The 27,685-nt window shown below is 37.5% G+C and overlaps 2 protein-coding genes across 2 annotated transcripts in view; both read right to left on the reverse strand.

Annotated features, from left to right (window-relative positions):
* Positions 1–2,020: 2,020 nt before the first annotated feature.
* On the reverse strand, positions 2,021–12,030 carry drgx (dorsal root ganglia homeobox). Its single transcript, XM_062057628.1, has 6 exons — positions 11,991–12,030; positions 11,430–11,530; positions 10,896–10,997; positions 6,527–6,699; positions 3,186–3,298; positions 2,021–3,121 (listed from the first exon to the last, which is right to left on the reverse strand). Exons 1-6 carry the CDS (start codon positions 12,028–12,030, stop codon positions 2,775–2,777), a joined length of 876 nt encoding a protein of 291 aa, XP_061913612.1. The 3' UTR covers positions 2,021–2,774.
* Positions 12,031–23,979: 11,949 nt separating this feature from the next.
* Positions 23,980–27,685, reverse strand: part of ercc6 (excision repair cross-complementation group 6) — a 33,553-nt gene continuing 29,847 nt past the window's right edge. Inside the window, exons 19-22 of the mRNA XM_062058218.1 lie at positions 27,223–27,663; positions 25,344–25,512; positions 25,186–25,264; positions 23,980–25,109 (exon numbers count right to left, since the gene is read on the reverse strand). Of these exons, the coding sequence (XP_061914202.1) occupies positions 24,675–25,109; positions 25,186–25,264; positions 25,344–25,512; positions 27,223–27,663 (1,124 nt within the window). The 3' untranslated portion in view covers positions 23,980–24,674. The remainder of the gene's footprint in view (positions 25,110–25,185; positions 25,265–25,343; positions 25,513–27,222; positions 27,664–27,685) is intronic.

Below are 27,685 nucleotides of genomic sequence, written 5' to 3' on the forward strand. Positions count from 1 at the left end.
CACACCATTTATTTGGACCGTAAATGCTTCTTTATCTTAACCATGAATGGTTACCTGAAAGGTTGTTATACGCTCAGTGAAAAGATGAGTAAGGAGACTCTGACGAAATGCACTTCAAAATAAACGCCAACAGGACTTTAGATAAAACCGTTTCTAAGTTTTCAGCAAAGACAAGACATGCATTCAAGTAAAACATATGAAGAATATTCCTTTTTGACATTCTGACATTAAAATTGCATTTGTGTCCAAATATTTGGGTCTTTTTTAAAGTATTTTTTTATTATGCATGCAAGTAATTTACTGCGATTAATCGCGATTAGTCAAAATGCAAAAAGTGTGATTAATCTGATTTAAAATGTTGCCGTTTGACAGTACTGCTTTAAATGAGGTCTGTGAAAACAAGTTAACTCACGTGATTAATCACAAAACTTTATCGCATTAATAATCGCGTATACACGCAGATTAATCACACCATTTATTTGGACCGTAAATGCTTCTTTATCTTAACCATGAATGGTTACCTGAAAGGTTGTTATACGCTCAGTGCAAAGATGAGTAAGGAGACTCTGACGAAATGCACTTCAAAATAAACGCCAACAGGACTTTAGATAAAACCGTTTCTAAGTTTTCAGCAAAGACAAGACATGCATTCAAGTAAAACATATAAAGAATATTCCTTTTTGACATTCTGACATTAAAATTGCATTTGTGTCCAAATATTTGGGTCTTTTTTAAAGTATTTTTTTATTATGCATGCAAGTAATTTACTGCGATTAATCGCGATTAGTCAAAATGCAAAAAGTGTGATTAATCTGATTTAAAATGTTGCCGTTTGACAGTACTGCTTTAAATGAGGTCTGTGAAAACAAGTTAACTCACGTGATTAATCACAAAACTTTATCGCATTAATAATCGCGTATACGCGCAGATTAATCACACCATTTATTTGGACCGTAAATGCTTCTTTATCTTAACCATGAATGGTTACCTGAAAGGTTGTTATAAGCTCAGTGCAAAGATGAGTAACGAGACTCTGACGAAATGCATTTCAAAATAAACCCCAACAGGACTTTAGATAAAACCGTTTCTAAGTTTTCAGCAAAGAAAAGACATGCATTCAAGTAAAACATATAAAGAATGTTCCTGTTTGACATTCTGACATTAAAATTGCATTTGTGTCCAAATATTTGGGCCATTTTTAAAGTACATTTTTATTATGCGCGCAAGTAATTTACTGCGATTAATCGCGATTAGTCAAAATGCAAAAAGTGTGATTAATCTGATTAAAAATGTTACCGTTAGACAGCACTACTTAAAATTAGGGCTGTGAAAAGAACAAGTTAACTCATGTGATTACTCACAAAACTCGCATTAATAATCGTGTTTACACGCAGATTAATCACACCATTTATTTGGACCGTAAATGCTTCTTCATCTTAACCACGGATGGTTACCTGAAAGGTTGTTTTATGGTCAGTGCGTACGTGAGTGCAAAGATGAGTTTCACTTCAAAATACACCCCCGATGGGACTTTAGATAAAACTGTTACCAAGTTTTCAGCAAATAAATGACGAGTCTTCAAAAAAAACATTGAAGAAATATATTATATAATCTACTATAAAATTGCATTTGTGTTAAAAGGTCATTTAAATTATGCAGGCCGGTAATATACAGTGATTAATCACGATTAATCAAACTGCAAAAGTGGGAATAATCTGATTAAAGAATGCACAGCACTACTTTAAACCTAAACCAATTTATCTTAGCAGGTTTGGGAAATTATATTGTTCTTTATTTTTATCAAGCTCCTGGAGTCTGACACATAATTTAAAAAGAATATAGTCGAGGTTTCTGCGGTTTATCCGTTATACAGTGCTCAATACCGGGGTACAGCGGAACATACGTTAGGTCAGGAAAAAACACAGAGGCTATTTTATCCCGACAAGTGAAAGACACTTCAATAAAACCTGCAAAACAGGCTTGTAGGGATGAAATAGCCTCTGTGTTTTTTTTCCCTGACCTAACATATAATTTAAAAAGAACACATTTTTGCACCGTTCCTAAGAATGCTGCTAATGGAACCCAATCTAGAAGAGAAGAAAGAAGCAAGGGTGGGTAACCTTTGGCCCGCGAGAACCTTTTGATCTGTCCCGTTGTGAAATTCTAAATAACACATGTTTGTATAACCGTTGCCTCATATATTTTGAGCGTTTCTACAACAGTGATTCTCAAACTGTAGTGCGACACGGCCAAAAACGATTTCATAAATATTCAAACACAGTGTTACTGTTCAAACTGTGTGCAAAGTTACAGTGGCCAAAGATATTGAATATACTTGTTAAATAAACCCTATGCCTTGGTTTTAATGAATACTGAGGCCTACTATGCTACAGTATTTTATTGTTGGTCATTGCTGTGGTACTTGGAGAGCCAAGTGTTTTCTGAGGTGGTACTTGGTGGAAAAAGTTAGAGGGACTACTGTTCTAGAACATTCCATTGAAATGTAGAGCTTTGAGGATTTAGCACTTTTTCGTGTCAATTTCAGCAAAAAGACACCCATTCAACAAATATTTACCTCAAAATGTGCCGTTAATTAATCATGTCGTCTTTTACCGTATTTGTCCATGAACGAGTGCAGAAAAATGGATCCAAACTTGTGCTTTCATGAGGACCACAGGTCCCCGAATGTTCACAAACAATAATAATAATCATAGAAATATCTCCGTAGTTGTGCTTGGAGGACCAGCAGACAGTCTTGGGGGCCCTCGGAGTCCTCACTTCTTCTCCAGTGCGTCCTTGTTGGAGCAGTGCGGGTGCTTGTCGGACACCTTGGAGGCCGTGTTGGGACTGGAGCTGTCGCTTCCTCTCCCGCTCGCTTCCCCCGGAGCCGTGGGGGCCGCCGAGGGCCTCGCCATGTTGGCCCCCGTCATGCCCGTCAGGACCCCCACGTTGGCGGACGCGGCGCCGAGCAGGTTGGCCGACTGCAGCACGGCCTCGGAGTGCTCGCGGGCCTTCATGCGCAGGGCGGCCACGCTGGCCGTGCGGTTGCCCTGGCAACCGTAGGGCGGCAGGAAGGATAAGCCCATGGGGTCCGGAACGCAGCAGGAACACAAGGCGTTACCTGGTAGGATCATAACACTTTTAGTCATTCAGAACTATTCCTTGTTCATTTGAAGGAGGCTCACCTTTCAGCGTGGCGACCTGAGAGAGGGCCTGAGCGTAGGTGGCCGAGTTGAGGAGGGTCCCTGGCAGGCAGGACGGGAAGAAGGGACCCCCGGGACCCACCGGTCTGCTCATGCTGACCAAGGTAAGGAATGATACACGTCATTTCATTGAATTCACTTTGTTAGAAAAGTGTCAAAAAGCGAAACCGAAACAAAAAGAACTGGGAAAAAAATTCATTTAAGAAATACAAAATGTACTTTTAAACAAGTAAAATCTAATTTTGTTGTTCTGTTAGCAAGTGTAAGTCTCAGATTTGAGTGGATATGACTCAAAATAAGCAAATTGTTCTGAGAGAAATGTTTAGCAGGTCATGTTCAGGCCATGCCAGTCCTCAAATAGTGGGGGGGGTTTGGAAAGGCAAGGTGCAATGCCGGGGGGTGTGTGTGTGGCCTCGGGGGAACATGCTTTTCTTGCCGTACCAAAATATGATGGAGCGTTTGTAGCATTTGGCTTCATTGTAACCACGGTGGGAGACGAGGAGAGACCGGTTTCTTTAATGTTAATACGATTACAATGTTAGGCAGAGGTGTAGTTATAACAATTTTATAGACAAATTCTACTATTTTATAGTCACGGTGGAGAGTGGAGGGGCGCGAAATATTTTCTCCTTCCTAGGGGCGGGGGCCTTTACATAAAATATTTTGAGAAGAACTGGTACAACAATTGTACAACAATTTTTCTCAACAAAAGAGGAGAAATATAACCTTAGAGGAAAATCCAATTTAAAACATTTGCATGCTCGTACAACACTTAAAACCTTTAACATATCAGTATGTGGAATTGAATTATGGAATGGATTAAGCAAAGAAATCAAAGAAAGCAACAATAAGATTCAGTTTAAGAGACTGTTCAAACTACAAGTGTTCACAAAGTACCGTATTTTTCGGACTATAAGTCGCAATTTTTTTCATAGTTTGGCCGGGGGTGCGACTTATAGTCAGGAGCGACTTATGTGTGAAATTATTAACACATAACCGTAAAATATCAAATAATATTATTTAGCTTATTCACGTAAGAGACTAGACCATGGGTGTCAAACCGTGTAATTTCACTTGGCCCCTTGAGGCGATATCAAATTAACACTAGAGCTGGCCCGCCGATTATATACAGCCACGGTGCCGCGGTAACACCGCATTCACCGCTAATTCTCATACTTGGGGGGGCAGGGTTTGGTGGTAGCGGGGGGTGTATTTTGTAGCGTCCCGGAAGAGTTAGTGCTGCAAAGGGTTCTGGGTATTTGTTCTGTTGTGTTTATGTTGTGTTACGGTGCGGATGTTCTCCCGAAATGTGTTTGTCATTCTTGTTTGGTGTGGATTCACAGTGTGGCGTATATTTCTAACAGTGTTAAAGTTGTTTACACGGTCACCCTCAGTGTAACCTGTATCGCTGTTGATCAAGTATGCGCTGCATTCACGTGTGTGTGCGTACAGAAGCCGCACATATCTTGTGACTGGGCCGGCACGTTGTTAGAATGGATGAAAAGCGGACGTGACGACAGCTCGTAGAGGACGTTAAAGGCAGTGCCTTTAAGGCACGCCCCCAAGACTGTGGTCCGGGTGGACTACGAGATATAATGACTGATGAACACCTTCGTTCGATAATGAAGGTTGCCTCAGCTCAAAGCCTGAACCCCGACATTAATGAACTAGCATCCAAGAAAAGATGGCAGGTATCTGGCTTGGGCACATCAGATTAGATCAGTGTGTTGCAAACTGAGCAGTTTAAAGTCCTGAATGGTTGGTTTATTCGTTGTTATTTTATTTTTGAATTTATTAGCCTGTGGAAAAAGTTAATGTTGATATTTACCTCAGAAGGCTGCAAATAGAAAAGAGGCATTCAATTTTTATTTAAATTGTATTTGATATGCCATGGATATTTTTTTATTATTATTATTATTATTTGAAACTCGATTTTGCATGTCACTATAAAGTTATATAAGCCTTGCTTGTTCAATATTCAATGCAAAACTTGTTTGGGTCCCTATTAAAAGGTTAATCTGTTCAACCTTGGCCCGCGGCTTTGTTCAGTTTTACATTTTGGCCCACTCTGTATTTGAGTTTGACACCCCTGGACTAGACGTATAAGATTTCATGGGATTTAGCGATTAGGAGTGACAGATTGTTTGGTAAACGTATAGCATGTTCTATATGTTATAGTTATTTGAATGACTCTTACCATAATATGTTACGTTAACATACCAGGCACATTCTCAGTTGGTTATTTATGCGTCATATAAAATACACTTATTCAGCCTGTTGTTCACTATTCTTTATTTATTTTAAATTGCCTTTCAAATGTCTATTCTTGGTGTTGGGTTTTATCAAATAAATTTCCCCCAAAAATGCGACTTATATATGTTTTTTTCTTTCTTTATTATGCATTTTCGGCCGGTGGGACTTATACTCCGAAAAATACGGTACACAGAACAAGAATTATGATGAACATCTTGAAACCTTTTTCTTTTTTTTCTTTTTTTATTGAGACAAAGATTATTTATTTATTTAATATTTGTTTGCTTACTATGGTGTATTATTTGTTTATTATTGATTTGTTCACTGTTATGTTACAGAAAACAAGGAAATAGGATAAAACTGCTATGGTATGAAAAGGAATAGGGGTAAGCTCAGTTTCTTCCTACTCCTTTTTGGACGTGCTGTAATGAAACAACTGGAAATATGTGATGAAATTACATTGCATCGTATGCACGTTCCAAATAAACTGAAACTGATCTGGTCTATGCGGTCAATTTGGAAATTAATTTTTTTTTAGTCAGTCGATGATTTGAGCAAACACTGAAATGCTGCAACTAAAATTTGTCCTCACGTGCAAATTAAACAGAAGTTTATCCATTCCAATTTATATATAATTTGTGAGGTTGTCATATTTTATATAATTTTTTTTCAGTCAGGTCTGACTACATCGTGTGTGGTTAGATAAATAAGCACTTTATTAGGCATACTTACTACCCAAAAATATGTTAACACTGAAATAATAATCAGTATTAATTTAATAAAAGGTGTATTGTTATTATTATTATTATTGTAGGTGTAGTACCAAACTGAGCATGTGTGTTTGCAGCAGAACTTTTAATCAAAGTTATTTCATCACACTGCTCTCATACAACTCGTATAAAAGATATATAAACATTAATCTTGTTGAAACTCACGTTCCCATGGTGTCTAACAAGAAGGTGCTTTTTAAATGAATAAATATGTAAAACCTCAACATTTTACTGAATAATGCAAGCATTTCATGTCAAATGTCAATAAAAGTATTCATCCATTTGGAATCTGCTGCTCACCTCTGCTGCAGCTCCAGCGGCTCTTTCTGTTTCCTGGTCTGCTCGGCGGGCGACTGAGTGTTGATGCCGCGAGTCGGAGGAGCGCCTTCGCTTATCTGCTCTTTCCCTCCTTCTGAGTCGGCGCCGCCTCGCTCCGTCTTTCTCCACTTGGCCCTGCGGTTCTGAAACCACACCTGCACGGCACACGCAGCACAGGTAAGCACGTGGATCACTTCAGTCCAGCAGTTGATTTTTAGAATACAATCAGGAAATTAGTGATGTGCGGATCGATACTGAAATATCGATACCGTTTATACCAGATCTTTAGGCTCTAATATCCTTTCTGAAATCAAAATATTGATACTTTTGATACTTTAGTTCAGGGTTTCCAGGCTTTTTCCAAAGTATGCGGCGGCCATATTTTTATTTATTTTTATTTTTTTGGAAAAATGCTAAAAACAGATATTGTGTCAGCTTTGTATTATTAGTGACTGTGTATATTAATATTAAAACCCCATTCTAATTGAATGTAATTTCTCAATCATACAAATTTTTTTTGCTCCTTTTTCTTAAATTTTTACTGTTGTTTTTTTGGAGGAATAGAAAAAAATAATAATACGATTGTTTAATTGCATAACCAAGCGTGTCAAAAATTCTGCTTGTACAAAAATATTGAAGTTCAGTTACACATTTAATCTTTTCCCCTCTGGGATTATTAAAGTGTTTCTGATTCTGATAACAGCGTTTATTATGGTTGTTGTAATTTTTCCTAATTAATTCATAAGTTAGTATTATTTAATTGTCTTTTTTAATTAACTAACTAAACTTTGTATATATTTTTTATTTTTATTTTGAGAGCTTCTAACATTTTAGATCACCGCGGCATACTAAAAAGTCAAACACGGGGGGGCATATTTGACTTTTTAGCATTTTTAGCGTTCTAAAAAATGCTAAAAACAAATATTATATATATTTAAAGACAATACGTTGTGTTATAGGTGACTAAGTATATAATTGATATTATTACTTTAAAAATCTCATCTTTTTCTCAGTATAATCCAATTTTTTGCTGTTTTTCTTACATTTTTAGTGTTTATCATTTAAAAATGCACAACTTCTACAATTTTGCACAAAATATAAGTGTCGGATCGGTATCGCCGATACCATCCTGAATTTTCAGAAAAGAAAGAAAATAATTGGCATCGCACATCATTACAGAAAATGACAGAAGTGTCAAGTACATAGTATGATATTTTTTATATATTTTTTTTAATGTGTCATACTCTGAATGATTCCTTTTTTCATCCTAAAAAAGACACATAATGAAGGCAAACAGCTCAATGCAACCTCAATAAGATCCAAAACAACACAGTGCGGCATAACAAACATTTATGTACTTTTGCACCTTCCTCCTTGTGACACAACTTACTAAAATAAATGAAGTATATTCTATATCGGGTTTCGCCCTTGTTAATAAACACTTTATGACGGCCCTGTCTGTGAATGTAGCTTGTCCACACAACTCCGTACAGTAGATAGCGTCGTACCTCTGCTTCCTGACACACCTCATACACGCCTGGTCTGCCAGAGAATAAGAAGACGTAGCAGGAGGGATCAGTGTTGCGAACTCAGTGACTTTGTTGTTATATTTAGCGAGAATTCACAAACCATGTACACATAATATAAAATATATGTGTGCGTATATATATATATATATATATATATATATATATATATATATATATATATATATATATATATATATATATATATATATATATATATATATATATATATATATATGCATAGATGTATGTATATATATAAATATATATATATATATATATATATATGTATATATACATATATATATATATATATATATATATTTATATAGATACATACATCTGTATGTATATATATATATATATATATATATATATATATATATATATATATATATATATATATATATATATATATATATATATATATATATATATATATACAGTACAGGCCCAAAGTTTGGACACACCTTCTCATTCAATGCGTTTTCTTTATTTTCATGACTATTTACATTGTAGATTGTCACCGAAGGCATCAAAACTATGAATGAACACATGTGGAGTTATGTACTAAACAAAAAAGGTGAAATAACTGAAAACATGTTTTATATTTGTAGTTTCTTCAAAATAGCCACCCTTTGCTCTTAATACCGCTTTGCACACTTTTGTTTTCAGTTATTATTGCCTTTTTTTGTTAAGTACATGTGTTCATTCATAGTTTTGATGCCTTCAGTGACAATTTACAATGTAAATAAATAGTCATGAAAATAAAGAAAATGCATTGAATGAGAAGGTGTGTCCAAAATTTTGGCCTGTACTATATATATATATATTTATATTTATAAGGCAAAAATTGATAAATACAAAAATGAATAGTATAAAATATTTTACATCAGGGAGGTCAAACTCGCTATCATCAGTTATGGCTGCTCGCAGAGGTCTGCTTGTAACAGTACATTTATGAATTTTAATGTACTAAATTGCCTTATGATAAAATTCCACAATTGCCAATGCATTTGATTAATATATTTTTACATACAAATTGATGGATACTTTATCTGATATCATAAGTCAAGGTGACAAGCATATAATTACGTTTTTTATTTTTATTTTAACCAACATTTTTTGGGATTATATGTTAATATAATGTTTTTTTGCATGATCTGACTATATGAAAGTTTCAAAGACAAGCAATTGTATGCAGTGCATGAAAATATAAAACATTGACTGAACAAATACGTTCAGTAAGAAAGTTGAAGTGGTTTTTTAAATGTCAGCAACTTTTTCTGGTTTTATCGGAAACATTTGGAGACATTATGCTCTTCTCAACAAGCAGCGGGTGCTGCTTTGGGCCCCTCCCTTATCTAAAAGCACTCACAGGCAATTAACTCTCTCGTTTTTTGCATAAAAAAGAAAAAACGTGCACATTTTTAAAAATATTTCTACGGTTTCAAAACGTATTTGTTTTGCTTTTCGTGGTTTTTTTGCCTAACTTTTTGTGTACATGCGTCATGGCCAATTGTACCACTTCGAAGACACCCTGCCACAGATAGATCGCAGTTCTGTGGGAAACGCACAATACTTCCGATTTGTAACAGGAAGTATACAGACTATCAGGAATGGTTTTGACTTTGAGAAGTGTTGGAATGAATTGATCTACCACTTCCTGGTCGGACATGTTGGAATTGCGCCATGTTGGAATGCGACCACCGTCAGGTCCCGACCCGAAGGTTTGACGCCGTGTTTTCACGTGTGCGACAAGAGTGTAAAAGTTGCTCCATCCGGCGCGGGAACAAGTAATCCTATGTTAATCGAATGAAGGTCAGTGCCTATAAGAACATTTAATTGAGCCATTTTTCATTATCATATTTTAATGACTTCCCGCTGACAGTTGTGCAGCCCGAGAGAGCGAGCGATGAAGTCGTTTATTTCCCTATTTAGCGATTGTTTGACAACATCACATTCGATTAGGAGCGGCTTCTAGCGGGCGTTAATCATAATGGGTACCTCTCCCATTGTCGCCGCACTACAAATGATGTCAACAAGCCCAAACAAAACATGCGGCGAGGACAACATGGACGACAATGCAACCAATGGACTTATCTCACCCCTGCACCTTCCTGCTACAAGTCAAGCCCCCCCACACTAACCCCTCTCTGAATGGGCTGTAATTGCTCCATTAATCTCCATTTGCAGCATGCTCTTAATGCGGGGGAGGCCCATTGACACTTTACACACATACACAAAAAAAATGGAGAAAGGGTATGCAGGGAGGGGGGCCGGGGGGGGGGGGGGGGGACACACAACACTACAACAGAAATTACATTTATTTTCCAATAATAATGTAACTTTAATATCCCCGCACGTTCACATTGAATAATAGCAACAAGGTAATCGGATTAGGGAGAATAATAATTTGTTGACGCTCCCTAATTTACAATGCTGGATTCCATTATGAGAGTAGAGATGACCCCAGGGAATAAAAGGCTAACTATTACATTGGACACAATTAGATCAATCTGTGTGCACCCAAAAGCAGGAAATGACGTGTGCACAAGAGTATGTACACACACACACACACACACACACACACACACACACACACACACACACACACACACACACACACAAACACACACACACACGTATGACAAATGACAAAGGGACATTACTGCTGTTTAATTATGCATAAGCGATGAATCAATCTCGTCCAATCATCAGGATGACATTGTTCAAAAAAGGTGGTCTTTGAAAGTATTCTAATGATAATAATTGTTATTATTATTGTTATTATTATTATTATTATTATTAGTTGTAAGTCTCACCTGAACTCTGGCCTCAGTCAGGTTGATCTTCATGGCCAACTCCTCACGCGTGAACACGTCCGGGTAGTGGGTCTGTGCGAAGACCGCCTCCAAGGCTTCCAGCTACACACACACACACACACAAAATATGAAAAAAAAAAAAATAATATACATAAAATATATGCAAAATAATGAGGCGACAGAACAAAACAAAAGTATATGTTCGCAAACAATATTTTAGTCCAATATAAGCACTTTTGACATTGATTGCTTCGATTTCCACTTTTTTGTGTGTACTTTAAATCATTCAAACATAGGCCTACGAGTTTTGAAATTTTGTCTATCGACAAAAAAAAAAGAAGCTAGCAAAGACATATATAAGTATATTTGGTCATGTTTCAAACTTGTTTATTATTTTTAATAGAATTTTGCAAAGGCCTTCCCCTGGCACGCGCAGCAAGGACGTGTTGCATTACATTTCCAATATCGAGTCGACTTTAATGGATTTTCCCTGATTTTTTTTTCCTCTTTCAAACACATCATCGCAGTTTTTACCTGTTGCAACGTGAACGTGGTCCTGTTCCTGCGCTGTTTCCTTCGCAGGAAGCCATCGTCAAAATCCGCCGGGGCGTGGTTGGCGAAAGTGCTCGAAGTCACTGCGGGTTAGTTTCATAGCCGTGAATATACATATATATATATATATATATATATATATATATATATATATATATATATATATATATATATATATATATATATATATATATATATATATTTTTTTTTAGCAATTTTATAAGATAAGTGGAATATATATAAGAAAGGAAAAAAGCTGATGCAAAAGAACACAGAGTGAACAATAAGACAGAATGACTTCAAGTTGCCTGATAAAACATTGAGGGACTTATGACTCCAAACATCTGTTCCTTTCCCGGGACAAAAAGACCCTTTTATGATGGCTGCCCTCAGGAGGGGCACTTTAAAACAGCCACAAAGTTTCATTTTGTTGTCTCACTTTTGTGACACAACAAAACAAAAACATCTTCATTTATGGGGAAAAAAATCACATGTAAATAAACAGTCAAAGTAAACAAGACTTACATGTGTTGGAGCGACAACACTCTGCGTCCAGCTGGGGAGGGCAGTGGAAGTAAAACATCCTGCACCTTTTAAAAAAAACCACACACACTAACACACACCCACGCGTTACAAGTCAAAGTTGTGGTGTGTTTAGTTGCAGGAGCATCCTAGAAGTGTTGTGGCTTTGCTGCTCTATAGACAAGTGACTGGGAGGGTCCACTTTGCCTGTCTTGTCTCCCCCCACTTCTCTCTCTCTCTCTCTCTCTCTCTGACACACACACACACACACACACACACTTCTGGGAGTGTCCAGATGTGTGTATAAGTGTGTGTAGAGTGTTGCTGGTGTCGCACAATCTCACGCCTAATTGCTCCTAATCGGATTATATTTGTCTGGATGAAAGGTGCGCGCGCACCCGTTCTCCCCCCCCAACACAAACCCTGATGCACTAAACTTTTTTTTTTTTTTTTGATTTCTTTTCATATATTAAAAAAGAGTAAGTCCGCTTCTGGGTTTTGCGCGGCGGGGTTAATTGCACGCGCGGGGTGCGTTAAGGGCTCCACTTTACAAGGCGGCGCGCCTCTCCAACGCTCGCAAGGCCGAGATTTTGATTTTGTTCACAGCAAGGGGTCCCGCGATTTATTGTGTCGGGGCTGAGATAAATGACGTGCTGCGGGAGCCTTTCAATTAGTTTTAAAGCACATGCGGGAGCACACGCCATGTCTTTTGTGAGGGCCGCGCGCCGGAAAGGGAAAAAAAATGAGGCTGCAGAATTTTTCCAAGAGGAGCGCGGGATTGGAGCAAACCACATAAAGAGAGCCAAATCCCGTCTAATGGCGCGTAATTGGTTCTGTAATATCATTACAGGCGGATAATGGCCAGTTACACGGCCCCGCGCTATTAAAGCCTTTCCCCGGCGTGCAGCGTTTATGTTATTAAAGGGGGAATATAATGATATTTTAGTTATTAAATGCGCGTAATTAATTTATGCACCGCTGAAAATAAACCCGCTATTATGACCTGCATGGCGAGGTGAGTGCAGAAAATTGAAATCAAATAACGGCCTTGATAACTTTATCCTAATATTTGCTGCAGACGACCGCTGGAGGAGGCCTCAAGGAGGCGTCTTAAGGAGCCTTGCTAGTGCGCACTACAACGGCCCAAAAACCTCTGGAAACACTCAATAAAAAAGCCTGATGGTGTGAATGCTCCAAAGCATTCACACCAAAATTCATCTATTTATTATTCAACTTCTTCTTCTTCTCCACATTTTTCCACCCAATTCAAACCGTTCCAACTTCAAACTGCTCAGCCTATTCGGGAATCGCGGGCTTTCCTTTGACAAATTCCAAAAATTCCCAGGTTTCCCAGAATTCTGGCTTTTCCTGGACATTTTTCACATTCAATATGAATTGGCCATTTTTCAAGCTTTACCATTTCCACATTTTTCAACCTGTTCGAACTATACTAACCTTCAACACATTCCACCATTCTGGACATTCAAACTACCCTTTTTCCAAGTTGCAAAAATTTCCAGGATTTTCCAGTATTCCTGGTTTTCCAAAGCCCTATTCCCACCTCTTTTTTTGGCAAATTTTTCAACACATTTCAACCGTTCCACCTTTAAAAACATTCCTCTTAATCGGAACTGGAAAAATTCCCGGTTTTCCCGAAATTCCGTAATATCATTTCTCAATTCAACATGTTACTACTTCAGCATTTCTCAACCGATTTGAAAAATTTCAACACCAACCATTACCTCTCATTCAGACCATTTACCATTTTAAAAAAAAATCCCGCTTTTCCTGAAATTCCACATTTTTCAACCTATTCGAACTATTCTACCTTCAACTCATTTCACCATTCTGGACATTCAAACTACCCTTTTTCCAAGTTCCAAAAATGTCCAGGATTTTCCAGTATTTCCTATTTCCACCTCTTTTTTCTGGCGACTACTCCTTCCACATTTTTCAATCCACTTCAACAGTTCGACCGTCAAAACATTCCTCTTAATCAGGACAAAAAACAAAGTTGTTTTTTAAACCGGAGAACATCGAAATTCCAGGAATTCCGTAATACCCTTTCTCAATTCAACATGTTACTACTTCAGCATTTCTCCACCGATTTCAAAAATTTGAACACCAACCATTTCAACTCATTCAGACCATACAAGTTTTTTTTAGCATTTTCCCAAAAAATTCCTGCTTTTATCTGAAATTCCCACTGAAATCAATGGGACATTCTTCAAAGTTCCACAACTCCCACATTTTTCATCTGATTCAAACTGTTCCAATTTCAAAATATTCAGCTTGTTTAGGAACTGTGTGCTCTACTTCAACAATTCTAAAATAGTTTCCCGGATTTCCCATAATTCCTTTTTTTTTTGCATTTTGCCAATTCAAAATTAATTGTCCATTTTTCAAACTTCCACCATCCCCACATTCACAATTGTGTGAATGCTCCAAAGCATTCACACATATGGTTTTCTACACCAAAATTCATACATTTATTATTAAACATCTTCTTCTCCAGATTTTGGCGTGCTCTATCTTGCACATTTTTCCAGCCGATTCAAACTGTTCCAACTTCAAACTGCTCAGCCTATTCGGGAATCGCGGGCTTTCCCTTGACAAATTCCAAAAATTCCCAGGTTTCCCAGAATTCCAGCTTTTCCTGGACATTTTTCCCATTCAAAATGAATTGGCCATTTTTTCAAACTTCCATTTCCAAATTTTTCAACCTGTTCGAACCTTTCAACCTTCAACACATTACAGCATCCTGGAAATTCAAACTATCATTTTTCCAAGTTCCAAAAAATTCCAGGATTTTCCAGAATTCCTGCTTTTCCAAAGCCCAATTTCCACCTTTTTTTTTGGCAACTACTCCTTCCAAATTTTTCAACACATTTCAACCGTTCCACTGTTAAAACATTCCTCTTAATCAGGACAAAAAACTAAATTGTTTTTTGAACTAGAAAAATTCCCAGTTTTCCCGAAATTCCGTAATACTATTTCTCAATTCAACATGTTACTACTTCAGCATTTCTCCACCGATTTGAAAAATGCCAACACCAACCATTACAACTCATTCAGACTATTCAAGTTGTTTAGCATTTTCCAAAAAATTCCTGATTTTTCCGAAATTACCAAATTTTTGGGAAATTCCCACTGAAATCAATGGGACATTCTTCAAAGTTCCACAACTCCCACATTTTTCATCTGATTCAAACTGTTCCAACATCAAAATATTCAGCCTGTTTGGGAATTGTGTGCTCTACTTCAACAATTCTAAAATAATTTCCTGGATTTCCCATAATTCCTTATTTTTTTTTGCGTTTTGCCAGTTCAAAATTAATTGTCCATTTTTCAAACTTCCACCATCCCCACATTCACAATTGTGTAAATGCTCCAAAGCATTCACATATGGTTTTCTACACCAAAATTCAACTATTTATTATTAAACTTCTTCTTCTCCAGATTTTGGCACGTTCTACCTTCCACATTTTTCCAGCCGATTCTAACCGTTCCAACTTCAAATTGTTCAGCCTATTCGGGAATCGCGGGTTTTCCCTTGACAAATTCCAAAAATTACCAGATTTCCCAGAATTCCAGCTTTTCCTGGACATTTTTCCCATTCAAAATGAATTGGCCATTTTTCAAGCTTTACCATTTCCACATTTTTCAAGCTATTCGAACTATTCCACCTTCAACACATTACACCATTCTGGAAATTCAAACTATCATTTTTCCAAGTTCCAAAAAATTCCATGATTTTCCAGAATTCCTGCTTTTCCAAAGCCCTAATTCCACCTTTTTTTCTGGCGACTACTCCTTCCACATTTTTCAACGCATTTCAACTGTTCCACCGTTAAAACATTCCTTTTAATCAGGACAAAAAAACGAAGTGGTTTTTTGAACTGGAAAAATTCCCGGTTTTCCCGAAATTCCGTAATACCATTTCTCAATTCAACATGTTACTACTTCAGCATTTCTCCACCGATTTGAAAAATTTCAACACCAACCATTTCAACTCATTCAGACCATTCAAGTTGACCATCAAAAAAAAAATCCCGCTTTTCCCGAAATTCCACATTTTTCAACCTATTCGAACTATTCTACTGTACCTTCAACACATTCCACCATTCTGGACATTCAAACTACCCTTTTTCCAAGTTCCAAAAATTTCCAGGATGTTCCAGTATTCCTGGTTTTTCATAGCCCTATTTCCACCTCTTTTTTCTGGCAACTACTCCTCCCACATTTTTCAATCCACTTCAACAGTTCAACCGTCAAAACATTCCTCTTAATCAAAACATGGTTTTCCCGAAATTCCAGGAATTCCGTAATACCATTTCTCAATTCAACATGTTACTACTTAAGCATTTCTCCACCGATTTCAAAAATTTGAACACCAACCATTTCAACTCATTCAGACTATTCAAGTTGTTTAGCATTTTCCCAAAAATTCCTGCTTTTTCCGAAATTCCCAAAATTTTTGGAAATTCCCACTGAAATCAATGGGACATTCTTTAAAGTTCCACAACTCCCACATTTTTCATCTGATTCAAACTGTTCCAACTTCAAAATATTCAGCCTGTTTAGGAATTGTGCTCTACTTCAACAATTCAAAAATAATTTCCCGGATTTCCCATAATTCCTTTTTTTTTTTTTTTTCCATTTTGCCACTTCAAAATTATTTGTCTATTTTTCAAACTTCCACCAAACTTCCATGCTCCAAAGCATTCACACATATGGTTTTCTACACCAAAATTAATCTGTTTATTATTCAACTTCTTCTTCTTCAGATTTTGGCGCACTCTACCTTGCACTGTTCAGCCTGTTCAGTAATCGCGGGCTTTCCCTTGACAAATTCCAAAAATTCCCAGGTTTCCCAGAATTCCAGCTTTTCCTGGACATTTTTCCCATTCAAAATGAATTGGCCATTTTTTCAAACTTCCATTTCCACATTTTTTAACCTGTTCAAACCTTTCAACCTTCAACACATTACAGCATCCTGGAAATTCAAACTATCATTTTTCCAAGTTCCAAAAAATTCCAGGATTTTCCAGAATTCCTGCTATTCCAAAGCCCAATTTCCACCTTTTTTTTTGGCAACTACTCCTTCCAAATTTTTCAACACATTTCAACCGTTCCACTGTTAAAACATTCCTCTTAATCAGGACAAAAAACTAAATTGTTTTTTGAACTAAAAAAATTCCCAGTTTTCCCGAAATTCCGTAATACTATTTCTCAATTCAACATGTTACTACTTCAGCATTTCTCCACCGATTTGAAAAATGCCAACACCAACCATTACAACTCATTCAGACTATTCAAGTTGTTTAGCATTTTCCCAAAAATTCCTGCTTTTTCCGAAATTCCCAAATTTTTTGGAAATTCCCACTGAAATCAATGGGACATTCTTCAAAGTTCCACAACCCCCACATTTTTCATCTAATTCAAACTGTTCCAACATCAAAATATTCAGCCTGTTTGGGAATTGTGTGCTCTACTTCAACAATTCTAAAATAATTTCCTGGATTTCCCATAATTCCTTATTTTTTTTTGCTTTTTGCCAGTTCAAAATTAATTGTCCATTTTTCAAACTTCCACCATCCCCACATTCACAATTGTGTAAATGCTCCAAAGCATTCACACATATGGTTTTCTACACCAAAATTCATATATTTATTATTAAACTTCTTCTTCTCCAGATTTTGGCGCGCTCTATCTTGCACATTTTTCCAGCCGATTCTAACCGTTCCAACTTCAAATTGTTCAGCCTATTCGGGAATCGCCGGTTTTCCCTTGACAAATTCCAAAAATTACCAGATTTCCCAGAATTCCAGCTTTTCCTGGACATTTTTCCCATTTTCCCGAAATTCCGTAATACCATTTCTCAATTCAACATGTTACTACTTCAGCATTTCTCCACCGATTTGAAAAATTTCAACACCAACCATTACAACTGATTCAGACCATTCAAGTTTACCATTTTCAAAAAAAAAATCCCGCTTTTTCCGAAATTCCACATTTTTCAACCTATTCGAACTATTCTACTGTACCTTCAACACATTCCACCATTCTGGACATTCAAACTACCCTTTTTCCAAGTTCCAAAAATTTCCAGGATGTTCCAGTATTCCTGGTTTTCCATAGCCCTATTTCCACCTCTTTTTTCTGGCAACTACTCCTCCCACATTTTTCAATCCACTTCAACAGTTCGACCGTCAAAACATTCCTCTTAATCAAAACATGGTTTTCCCGAAATTCCAGGAATTCCGTAATACCATTTCTCAATTCAACATGTTACTACTTCAGCATTTCTCCACCGATTTCAAAAATTTGAACACCAACCATTTCAACTCATTCAGACCATTCAAGTTGTTTAGCATTTTCCCAAAAATTCCTGCTTTTTCCGAAATTCCCAAAATTTTGGGAAATTCCCACTGAAATCAATGGGACATTCTTCAAAGTTCCACAACTCCCACATTTTTCATCTGATTCAAACTGTTCCAACTTAAAAATATTCAGCCTGTTTAGGAATTGTGTGCTCTACTTCAACAATTCTAAAATAATTTCCCGGATTTCCCATAATTCCTTTTTTTTTTTTTTTCCATTTTGCCACTTCAAAATTATTTGTCTATTTTTCAAACTTCCACCAAACTTCCATGCTCCAAAGCATTCACACATATGGTTTTCTACACCAAAATTAATGTATTTATTATTCAACTTCTTCTTCTTCAGATTTTGGCGCGCTCTACCTTGCACTGTTCAGCCTATTCAGTAATCGCGGGCTTTCCCTTGACAAATTCCAAAAATTCCCTGGTTTCCCAGAATTCCAACTTTTCCTGGACATTTTTCCCATTCAAAATGAATTGGCCATTTTTTCAAACTTCCATTTCCACATTTTTCAACCTGTTCGAACCTTTCAACCTTCAACACATTACAGCATCCTGGAAATTCAAACTATCATTTTTCCAAGTTCCAAAAAATTCCAGGATTTTCCAGAATTCCTGCTTTTCCAAAGCCCAATTTCCACCTTTTTTTTTGGCAACTACTCCTTCCAAATTTTTCAACACATTTCAACCGTTCCACTGTTAAAACATTCCTCTTAATCAGGACAAAAAACTAAATTGTTTTTTGAACTAAAAAAATTCCCAGTTTTCCCGAAATTCCGTAATACTATTTCCCAATTCAACATGTTACTACTTCAGCATTTCTCCACCGATTTGAAAAATGCCAACACCAACCATTACAACTCATTCAGACTATTCAAGTTGTTTAGCATTTTCCCAAAAATTCCTGCTTTTTCCGAAATTCCCAAATTTTTTGGAAATTCCCACTGAAATTAATGGGACATTCTTCAAAGTTCCACAACTCCCACATTTTTCATCTAATTCAAACTGTTCCAACATCAAAATATTCAGCCTGTTTGGGAATTGTGTGCTCTACTTCAACAATTCTAAAATAATTTCCTGGATTTCCCATAATTCCTTTTTTTTTTTTGCGTTTTGCCAGTTCCAAATTAATTGTCCATTTTTCAAACTTCCACCATCCCCACATTCACAATTGTGTGAATGCTCCAAAGCATTCACATATGGTTTTCTACACCAAAATTCATATATTTATTATTAAACTTCTTCTTCTCCAGATTTTGGCACGTTCTACCTTCCACATTTTTCCAGCCGATTCTAACCGTTCCAACTTCAAATTGTTCAGCCTATTCGGGAATCGCGGGTTTTCCCTTGACAAATTCCAAAAATTCCCAGATTTCCCAGAATTCCAGCTTTTCCTGGACATTTTTCCCATTCAAAATGAATTGGCCATTTTTCAAGCTTTACCATTTCCACGTTTTTCAAGCTATTCGAACTATTCCACCTTCAACACATTACACCATTCTGGACATTCAAACTATCATTTTTCCAAGTTCCAAAAAATTCCAGGATTTTACAGAATTCCTGGTTTTCCAAAGCCCTAATTCCACCCTTTTTTCTGGCGACTACTCCTTCCACATTTTTCAACGCATTTCAACTGTTCCACCGTTAAAACATTCCTTTTAATCAGGACAAAAAAACAAAGTTGTTTTTTGAACTGGAAAAATTCCCGGTTTTCCCGAAATTCTGTAATACCATTTCTCAATTCAACATGTTACTACTTCAGCATTTCTCCACCGATTTGAAAAATTTCAACACCAACCATTACAACTCATTCAGACCATTCAAGTTTACCATTTTCAAAAAAAAAATCCAGCTTTTCCCGAAATTCCACATTTTTCAACCTATTCGAACTATTCTACTGTACCTTCAACACATCCCACCATTCTGGACATTCAAACTACCCTTTTTCCAAGTTCCAAAAATTTCCAGGATGTTCCAGTATTCCTGGTTTTCCATAGCCCTATTTCCACCTCTTTTTTCTGGCAACTACTCCTCCCACATTTTTCAATCCACTTCAACAGTTCGACCGTCAAAACATTCCTCTTAATCAAAACATGGTTTTCCCGAAATTCCAGGAATTCCGTAATACCATTTCTCAATTCAACATGTTACTACTTCAGCATTTCTCCACCGATTTCAAAAATTTGAACACCAACCATTTCAACTCATTCAGACCATTCAAGTTGTTTAGCATTTTCCCAAAAATTCCTGCTTTTTCCGAAATTCCCAAAATTTTTGGAAATTCCCACTGAAATCAATGGGACATTCTTTAAAGTTCCACAACTCCCACATTTTTCATCTGATTCAAACTGTTCCAACTTCAAAATATTCAGCCTGTTTGGGAATTGTGTGCTCTACTTCAACAATTCTAAAATAATTTCCCGGATTTCCAGATTTTGGCGCGCTCTACCTTCCACATTTTTCCAGCCGATTCAAATCGTTCCAACTTCAAACTGTTCAGCCTATTCGGGAATCGCGGGCTTTCCCTTGACAAATTCCAAAAATTCCCAGATTTCCCAGAATTCCTGGTTTTCCGGGACATTATTCCCATTCAAAATGAATTGGCCATTTTTTGAAACTTCCACCATTTCCACATTTTTCAACCTGTTCGAACTATTCCACCTTCAACACATTCCACCTTACTGGAAATTCAAACTACCCTTTTTCCAAGTTCCAAAAAATTCCAGGATTTTCCAGAATTCCTGCTTTTCCAAAGCCCTATTTCCACCTCTTTTTTTTTGGCAACTACTCCTTCCACATTTTTCAAAACCGTTCCACCGTTAAAACATTCCTTTTAATCGGGACAAAAAAACCAAGTTGTTTTAAGAACTGGAAAAATTCCCGTTTTTTCCAAAATTCTATAATACCATTTCTCAATTCAACATGTTACTACTTCAGCATTTCTCCACCGATTTGAAAAATTTGAACACCAACCATTACAACTCATTCAGACCATTTAAGTTTACCATTAAAAAAAAAAAGATTCCCGCTTTTCCCAAAATTCCAAATTTTTCAACCTATTCGAACTATTCTACCTTCAACACATTCCACCATTCTGGACATTCAAAGTACCCTTTTTCCAAGTTCCAAAAATTTCCAGGATTTTCCAGTATTCCTGGTTTTCCATAGCCCTATTTCCACCTCTTTTTTCTGGCAACTACTCCTCCCACATTTTTCAATCCACTTCAACCATTCCACCGTCAAAACATTCCTCTTAATCAGGACAAAAAACAAAGTTGTTTTTTGAACTGGAAAAAATCCCGCTTTTCCGGAAATTTCAGGAATTCCGTAATACCAATTCTCAATTCAACATGTTACTACTTAAGCATTTCTCGACCGATGTAAAACATTTGAACACCAACCATTTCAACTCATTCAGACTATTCCAAGTTTTTTAGCATTTTCCCAAAAGATTCCTGCTTTTTCCGAAATTCCCAAAATTTTTGGAAATTCCCACTGAAATCAATGGGACATTCTTCAAAGTTCCACAACTCCCACATTTTTCATCTAATTCAAACTGTTCCAACTTCAAAATATTCAGCCTGTTTAGGAATTGTGTGCTCTACTTTAACAATTCTAAAAATAATTTCCCAGATTTCCCATAATTCCTTTTTTTTTGTTGCATTTTGCCAATTCAAAATTAATTGTCCATTTTTCAAACTTCCACCATCCCCACATTCACAATTGTATGAATGCTTTGGAGCATATGGTTTTCTACACCAAAATTCATCTATTTATTATTCAACTTCTTATTCTCCAGATTTTGGCGCGCTCTACCTTCCACATTTTTCCAGCCGATTCAAACTGTTCCAACTTCAAACTGTTCAGCCTACTTGGGAATCGGGGGCTTTACCTTGACAAATTCCAAAAATTCCCAGATTTCCCAGAATTCCACCTTTTCCGGGACATTTTTCCCATTCAAAATGAATTGGCCATTTTTTGAAACTTCCACCATTTCCACATTTTTCAACCTGTTTGAACCTTTCAACCTTCAACACATTACAGCATCCTGGAAATTCAAACTATCATTTTTCCAAGTTCCAAAAAATTCCAGTATTTCCCAGAATTCCTGCTTTTCCAAAGCCCTATTTCCACTCTTTTTTCTGGTGACTACTCCTTCCACATTTTTCAACCCACTTCAAAAGTTCCACCGTCAAAACATTCCTCTTAATCAGGACAAAAAACAAAGTTGTTTTTTGAACTGGAGAAATTCCCGGTTTTCCCGAAATTCCGTAATACCATTTCTCAATTCAACATGTTACTACTTCAGCATTTCTCCACCGATTTGAAACATGTCAACACCAACCATTACAACTCATTCAGACCATTCAAGTTTACCATTTTCAAAAGAAATTCCCACTTTTCCCGAAATTCCTAATTTTTGGGAAATTCCCACTGAAATCAATGGGACATTCATCAAAATTCCACAACTCCCACATTTTTCATCTGATTCAAACTGTTCCAACATCAAAATATTCAGCCTGTTTGGGAATTGTGTGCTCTACTTCAACAATTCTAAAATAATTACCCGGATTTCCCATAATTCCTTTTTTTTTTTTGCATTTTGCCAATTCAAAATTAATTGTCCATTTTTCAAACTTCCACCATCCCCACATTCACAATTGTGTAAATGCTCCAAAGCATTCACACATATGGTTTTCTACACCAAAATTCATATATTTATTCAACTTCTTCTTCTCCAGATTTTGGTGCGCTCCACCTTCCATATTTTTCCAGCCGATTCTAACTTCAAACTTTTCAGCCTATTTGGGAATCGCAGGCTTTACCTTGACACATTCCAAAAATTCCCAGATTTCCCAGAATTCCAACTTTTCCAGGATATTTTCCCATTCAAAATGAATTGCCCATTTTTTCAAACTTCCACCACTTTCACATTTTTCAACCTGTTCGAACTATTCTACCTTCAACACATTACAGCATCCTGGAAATTCAAACTATAATTTTTCCAAGTTCCAAAAAATTCCAGGATTTTCCAGAATTCCTGCTTTTCCAAAGCCCTATTTCTACCCTTTTTTCAGGCAACTACTCCTTCCACATTTTTCAACGCATTTCAACAGTTCCACCGTCAAAACATTCCTCTTAATCAGGACCAAAAAACAAAGTGTTTTTTTGAACTGGAAACATTCCCGGTTTTCCCAAAATTCTACAAAACACATTTCTCAATTCAATATGTTACTACTTCAGCATTTCTCGACCGATTATAAATATTTCACCACCAACCATTACAACTCATTCAGACCATTCAAGTTTTTTACCATTTTCAAAAACAATTCCCGCTTTACCTGAAATTCCCAATTTTTGGGGAAATTCCATTTGAAATCAATAGGACATTCTTCAAAGTTCCACAATTCCCACATTTTTCATCTGATTCTAGCTGTTCCAACTTCAAAATATTCAGCCTGTTCGGGAATTGAGTGCTCTACTTCAACAATTCTAAAAGAATTCCAGGATTTCAGTTCAACTTCAGCATTGGAGCATTCACACGCAAATCCTTCAGCAATTGCCTCAACTAGTTATATAAAAAGGTGCTCACAAATAGGGTTTTATGGCATTCAAGACAATGTAAAGACAGCTTATTCATTTTTAATGTATTTCACTGTTGTGACACCTGACAAAAATGTTATAAAAATATGAGGTAATGACTGGAATAAGAGACATGAGGACACAAACATGGGGAAATCTTGTCAAAATTAAGGTCAAAAGTGCTTTTTCTTTCATTTTTGAGGTCATTTTAAGTACATAAGCAAATTGAATAGAAAGTGCCTGCAAAAAAGGTCTTTAGAAAAAAAAAAGCAATATTGACCTTCATTTAAAAATATTAATCCTGCATAGATTTCCACTTTGTGTAGTGTAAATAAAAGAGGAAATTCAAGTACAACCATATATGAATAATGGACTGGAGTGTATAAGACATATTTGAGGTACTGCAGTACTGTAAATGTAAGTTTTAGAGTTCTTGAGGTGTGTCGATATTTTCATCACAGTTGGCAGAAACATTTAAATCGTCGACCAAACAGATGAGAACATGCCTTTAAATGGCATAAAAACTTCAAGTTTAAATAGTCATTGTGTGGAAAAGTCTGAGATGTTTTGCCTGATATTTGGCTTTTATGCCAGGCCACCACTGGAGGGCACATAACCAGAATGGTGGTTTAGTATGGCTCGGAGTTGCACACTTATTTCTCCACTTGTATGTTAAAAATGCGGGTTTTAGGATGTGTGCTGATTTGATTTCAAGTATTCCTCCACTGGAGTTGTCAGGTTAGCGGAAGTTCTCCTTGAGCCTCCAGAGGCCGTCTTGCCCAGACGTCCTGTGAAAGTCACAGATGCTCCTGAGCAGTTCTCTGAAGACGGGCGCCTGCTTCTCGCTCAGTCTGGGTTTGAAGTACTGCAGCACTTCCTGCGTGCTGGCCTCCCCGTCCACCTGCGCCTGGAAGGCCACAAAGTTGCGGAGGTCCGCCAGCAGCTCGTCGTGCTCGGTGTTGGGAGGCGGAGGGGAGCGAGATCCCTCCGCAACGTCCTCCTCTTCCTCCTCCTCTCCTCCTCCTCGGCTGATGTGGTTGCGGCTTTTCATTTTCGCCAGCAGGGAGGAAGAGGACAGGGGGGCGGGGCTACAGTCGGTCTCGGCCGCCTCCCCGCTGAAGTGAGCTCCCGATGCAGACTTCTTTGACTTCATGTTTCTTATGACGGCAGCGTCCTGAAGAAAGAAACAAACAGTTTACAGTAGATATTTAATTTCTGTCCTTTATAAGGATAATTATTAAATAATCTACCTTGCATTTGTTGGAGGCGGGGACATCGTGGACAGAAGGTCCAACCAGGAGAGAATTCTTCTTCTGACCAAAGCGTTTCCTGTAGAGAGCAAAGAGGTGCAGAGTGAGCGAGCGTGTTCTAAAGGAGAGGCTCTTGGTAGCGCGGACGACGTCGGTACCGTGCGGGGGGCGGAGGATGTCGACTGACGGCCAGCCTGCACTGCTGCCGAGACACCTTGAGGGCCTTCAGGGCGTCTTTGGCCACCCGGCTGGCTTCCGCCTCCACCAGGACGTAGTCTGGGTTGGACGACTCGATGATGGAGTCGTGCTGCATGACGCTGTGGATTCCTGGGGAGGACGGGAACATAATAAATAGGGGTGTCAAAATGTTTTTTCGATTTTCAAATGAGTCGCAAAACTTATTTGTGACGATCCCTAATCGGTTAAAAAAAAAAATCTAAAATATATATTTTTTTCCAACATGTCCTGTCAAGTTTCTCAATGAAATATTGTTGATGTAGACATCTGCTGTACTGATTTACTTGACAAAAAAGAAAAGTTGTCTTGTTGCCTTATTTGTATTTGACTTAATTAAATATTAGGATATAATTTTATTGAACAAAACCTGTTTCCTTTTAAGTACCCTATTTTCCGGACTATAAGGCACATTTAAAATCCTTTTTCCCCCTCAAAACTCGACAGTCCGCCTTATAAACCGGTGCGCCTAATGTACGGAATAATTCAGGTTTTGCTTACCGACCTCGAAGCAATTTTATTTGGTATATTGATAAGTGTGACCAGTAGATGGCAGTCAAACATAAGATATATGTGTAGACTGCACAATGATGGCAATATAACTAAAGTAAACAACACCAACATTTTATATGTTCCATTGAAAATATAGAACATGACACACGGCGCTCAAAAATCTATCAAAATGTTTTAGTACAACTTTGGTAAGCTGTGAAGCCGCACCGCTTCATTGTTCTGTGCTTTAACATACAAGTATTATTATGGTTTGTGTATAAGGTAAGACATTTTTGGGGTTTTGTTTTGCAATATTATGCAAAAGCAAATGTTCTTATCTTCTGGTACCTGCTGATCTTTATTTGGGATCTGCATAAGTCCTGAAAAATTGCACGCATACGCCTTTGTAGTCTGCGCCGACACCATAGTCGATAAGCTTCTTCTTTTTCTCTATCTTCTTGTTATGGGACTTTCATCCTCCGCTGTTGCCATTTCTAATATAAAGTAGTGTAAAGTTCTTACTTATATCTGTCAGTAAACTCGCCATGAAAGCGCTAAAACATACAGGTGTAGTGAGTTTACATTATTCACCCAAGGAACTTCAGTTATTAGAGAGTTCTGGTCGGTCGGTATTTCACGGGACACATTTCCGGTGTTGTTGTTTCCGGCTAAGAAGATGCTGCTCTGTTATTGATTTAAGTAAAGTCTGAATGTCATTAAAACAGTTAGCTCCATCTTTTGACACTTCTTCCACTCCCGTCCTTGCACGCTACACCGCTACAACAAAGATGATGGGGAGAAGACGCTGCCGAAGGTGAGCCACGTAAATAAGACCGCCTACAAAACGGCGCATCCTGAAGCGACTGTCAGAAAGTGGCTTGAAGATGATCTGTAAAACATCATCTATACAACATTTTGACCAAAGAACCACCATTACATGTTATGTAGACCACATGGAAGTGTTTTACATTTAGAAAAAAAACCCAATTATGACTCCTTTAATGCACCCTACACTCTGATCAACAATAGACCATTCATCGGCAGTGCGCCTTATAATCCGGTGCGCCCTATGGTCCGGAAAATCCGGTAATATAGAAATGTATCCGACCTGTTTACCTATTTTATAGAGGAATGTAGTTAATCATAGAACTAGCAGCCAATGTTGTTAACAAGTATTGATTTTGAATTGAGAATAGTTTAGAATCAAATTGTTACCCACAAGAATCAAATCGAATCGTGTGGTTCCCAAAGATTCACAGCCCTAACAAAAAGCATGCGAACAGAAAGCTTGTCAAAATAAAAGCACGGTACCAGATTTCTTGAAGAGCTTCGCCAAAACATAGTCGTCGGATTTCTTCTGGTCGCCAGGCTGCTCGTCAGTCTGCTCCTCCTTCAACGCTCGCTTCTTCACCAAGTGAGAAATACGCTGGCCTTCAAATCGAGCGTCTTTGTCGCGTTTATGCTTCTTATTGTGATGTCTTTTCACGTTGTTGGAGTCACAGTGCTTCCTCTTCTCCCTGCGCTTCAGGCTGCCATCTGTGTCCTTATAAGTCTCCTGGATGAACTTGTTTTCTATACTGGCTGATACTTTTGCATCATCGTGCTGGTCTATTAGAGCGTTGAATTGACCCTCAGGTAATTTTCTACTTGGAGATGCAGGAATGATCCTTGAGTCATTCTGGTCCACTTTAGGGTGTTTGTTGCGCTGCATCCTGTCAGGTTTCTGAGGTGCCTTCACGTCTGATCCGGTACCTGCAGTGACAACCTGAAGGTG

The sequence above is a fragment of the Entelurus aequoreus genome, linkage group LG09 (assembly GCF_033978785.1).
Source record: "Entelurus aequoreus isolate RoL-2023_Sb linkage group LG09, RoL_Eaeq_v1.1, whole genome shotgun sequence".
NCBI lineage: Eukaryota > Metazoa > Chordata > Actinopteri > Syngnathiformes > Syngnathidae > Entelurus > Entelurus aequoreus.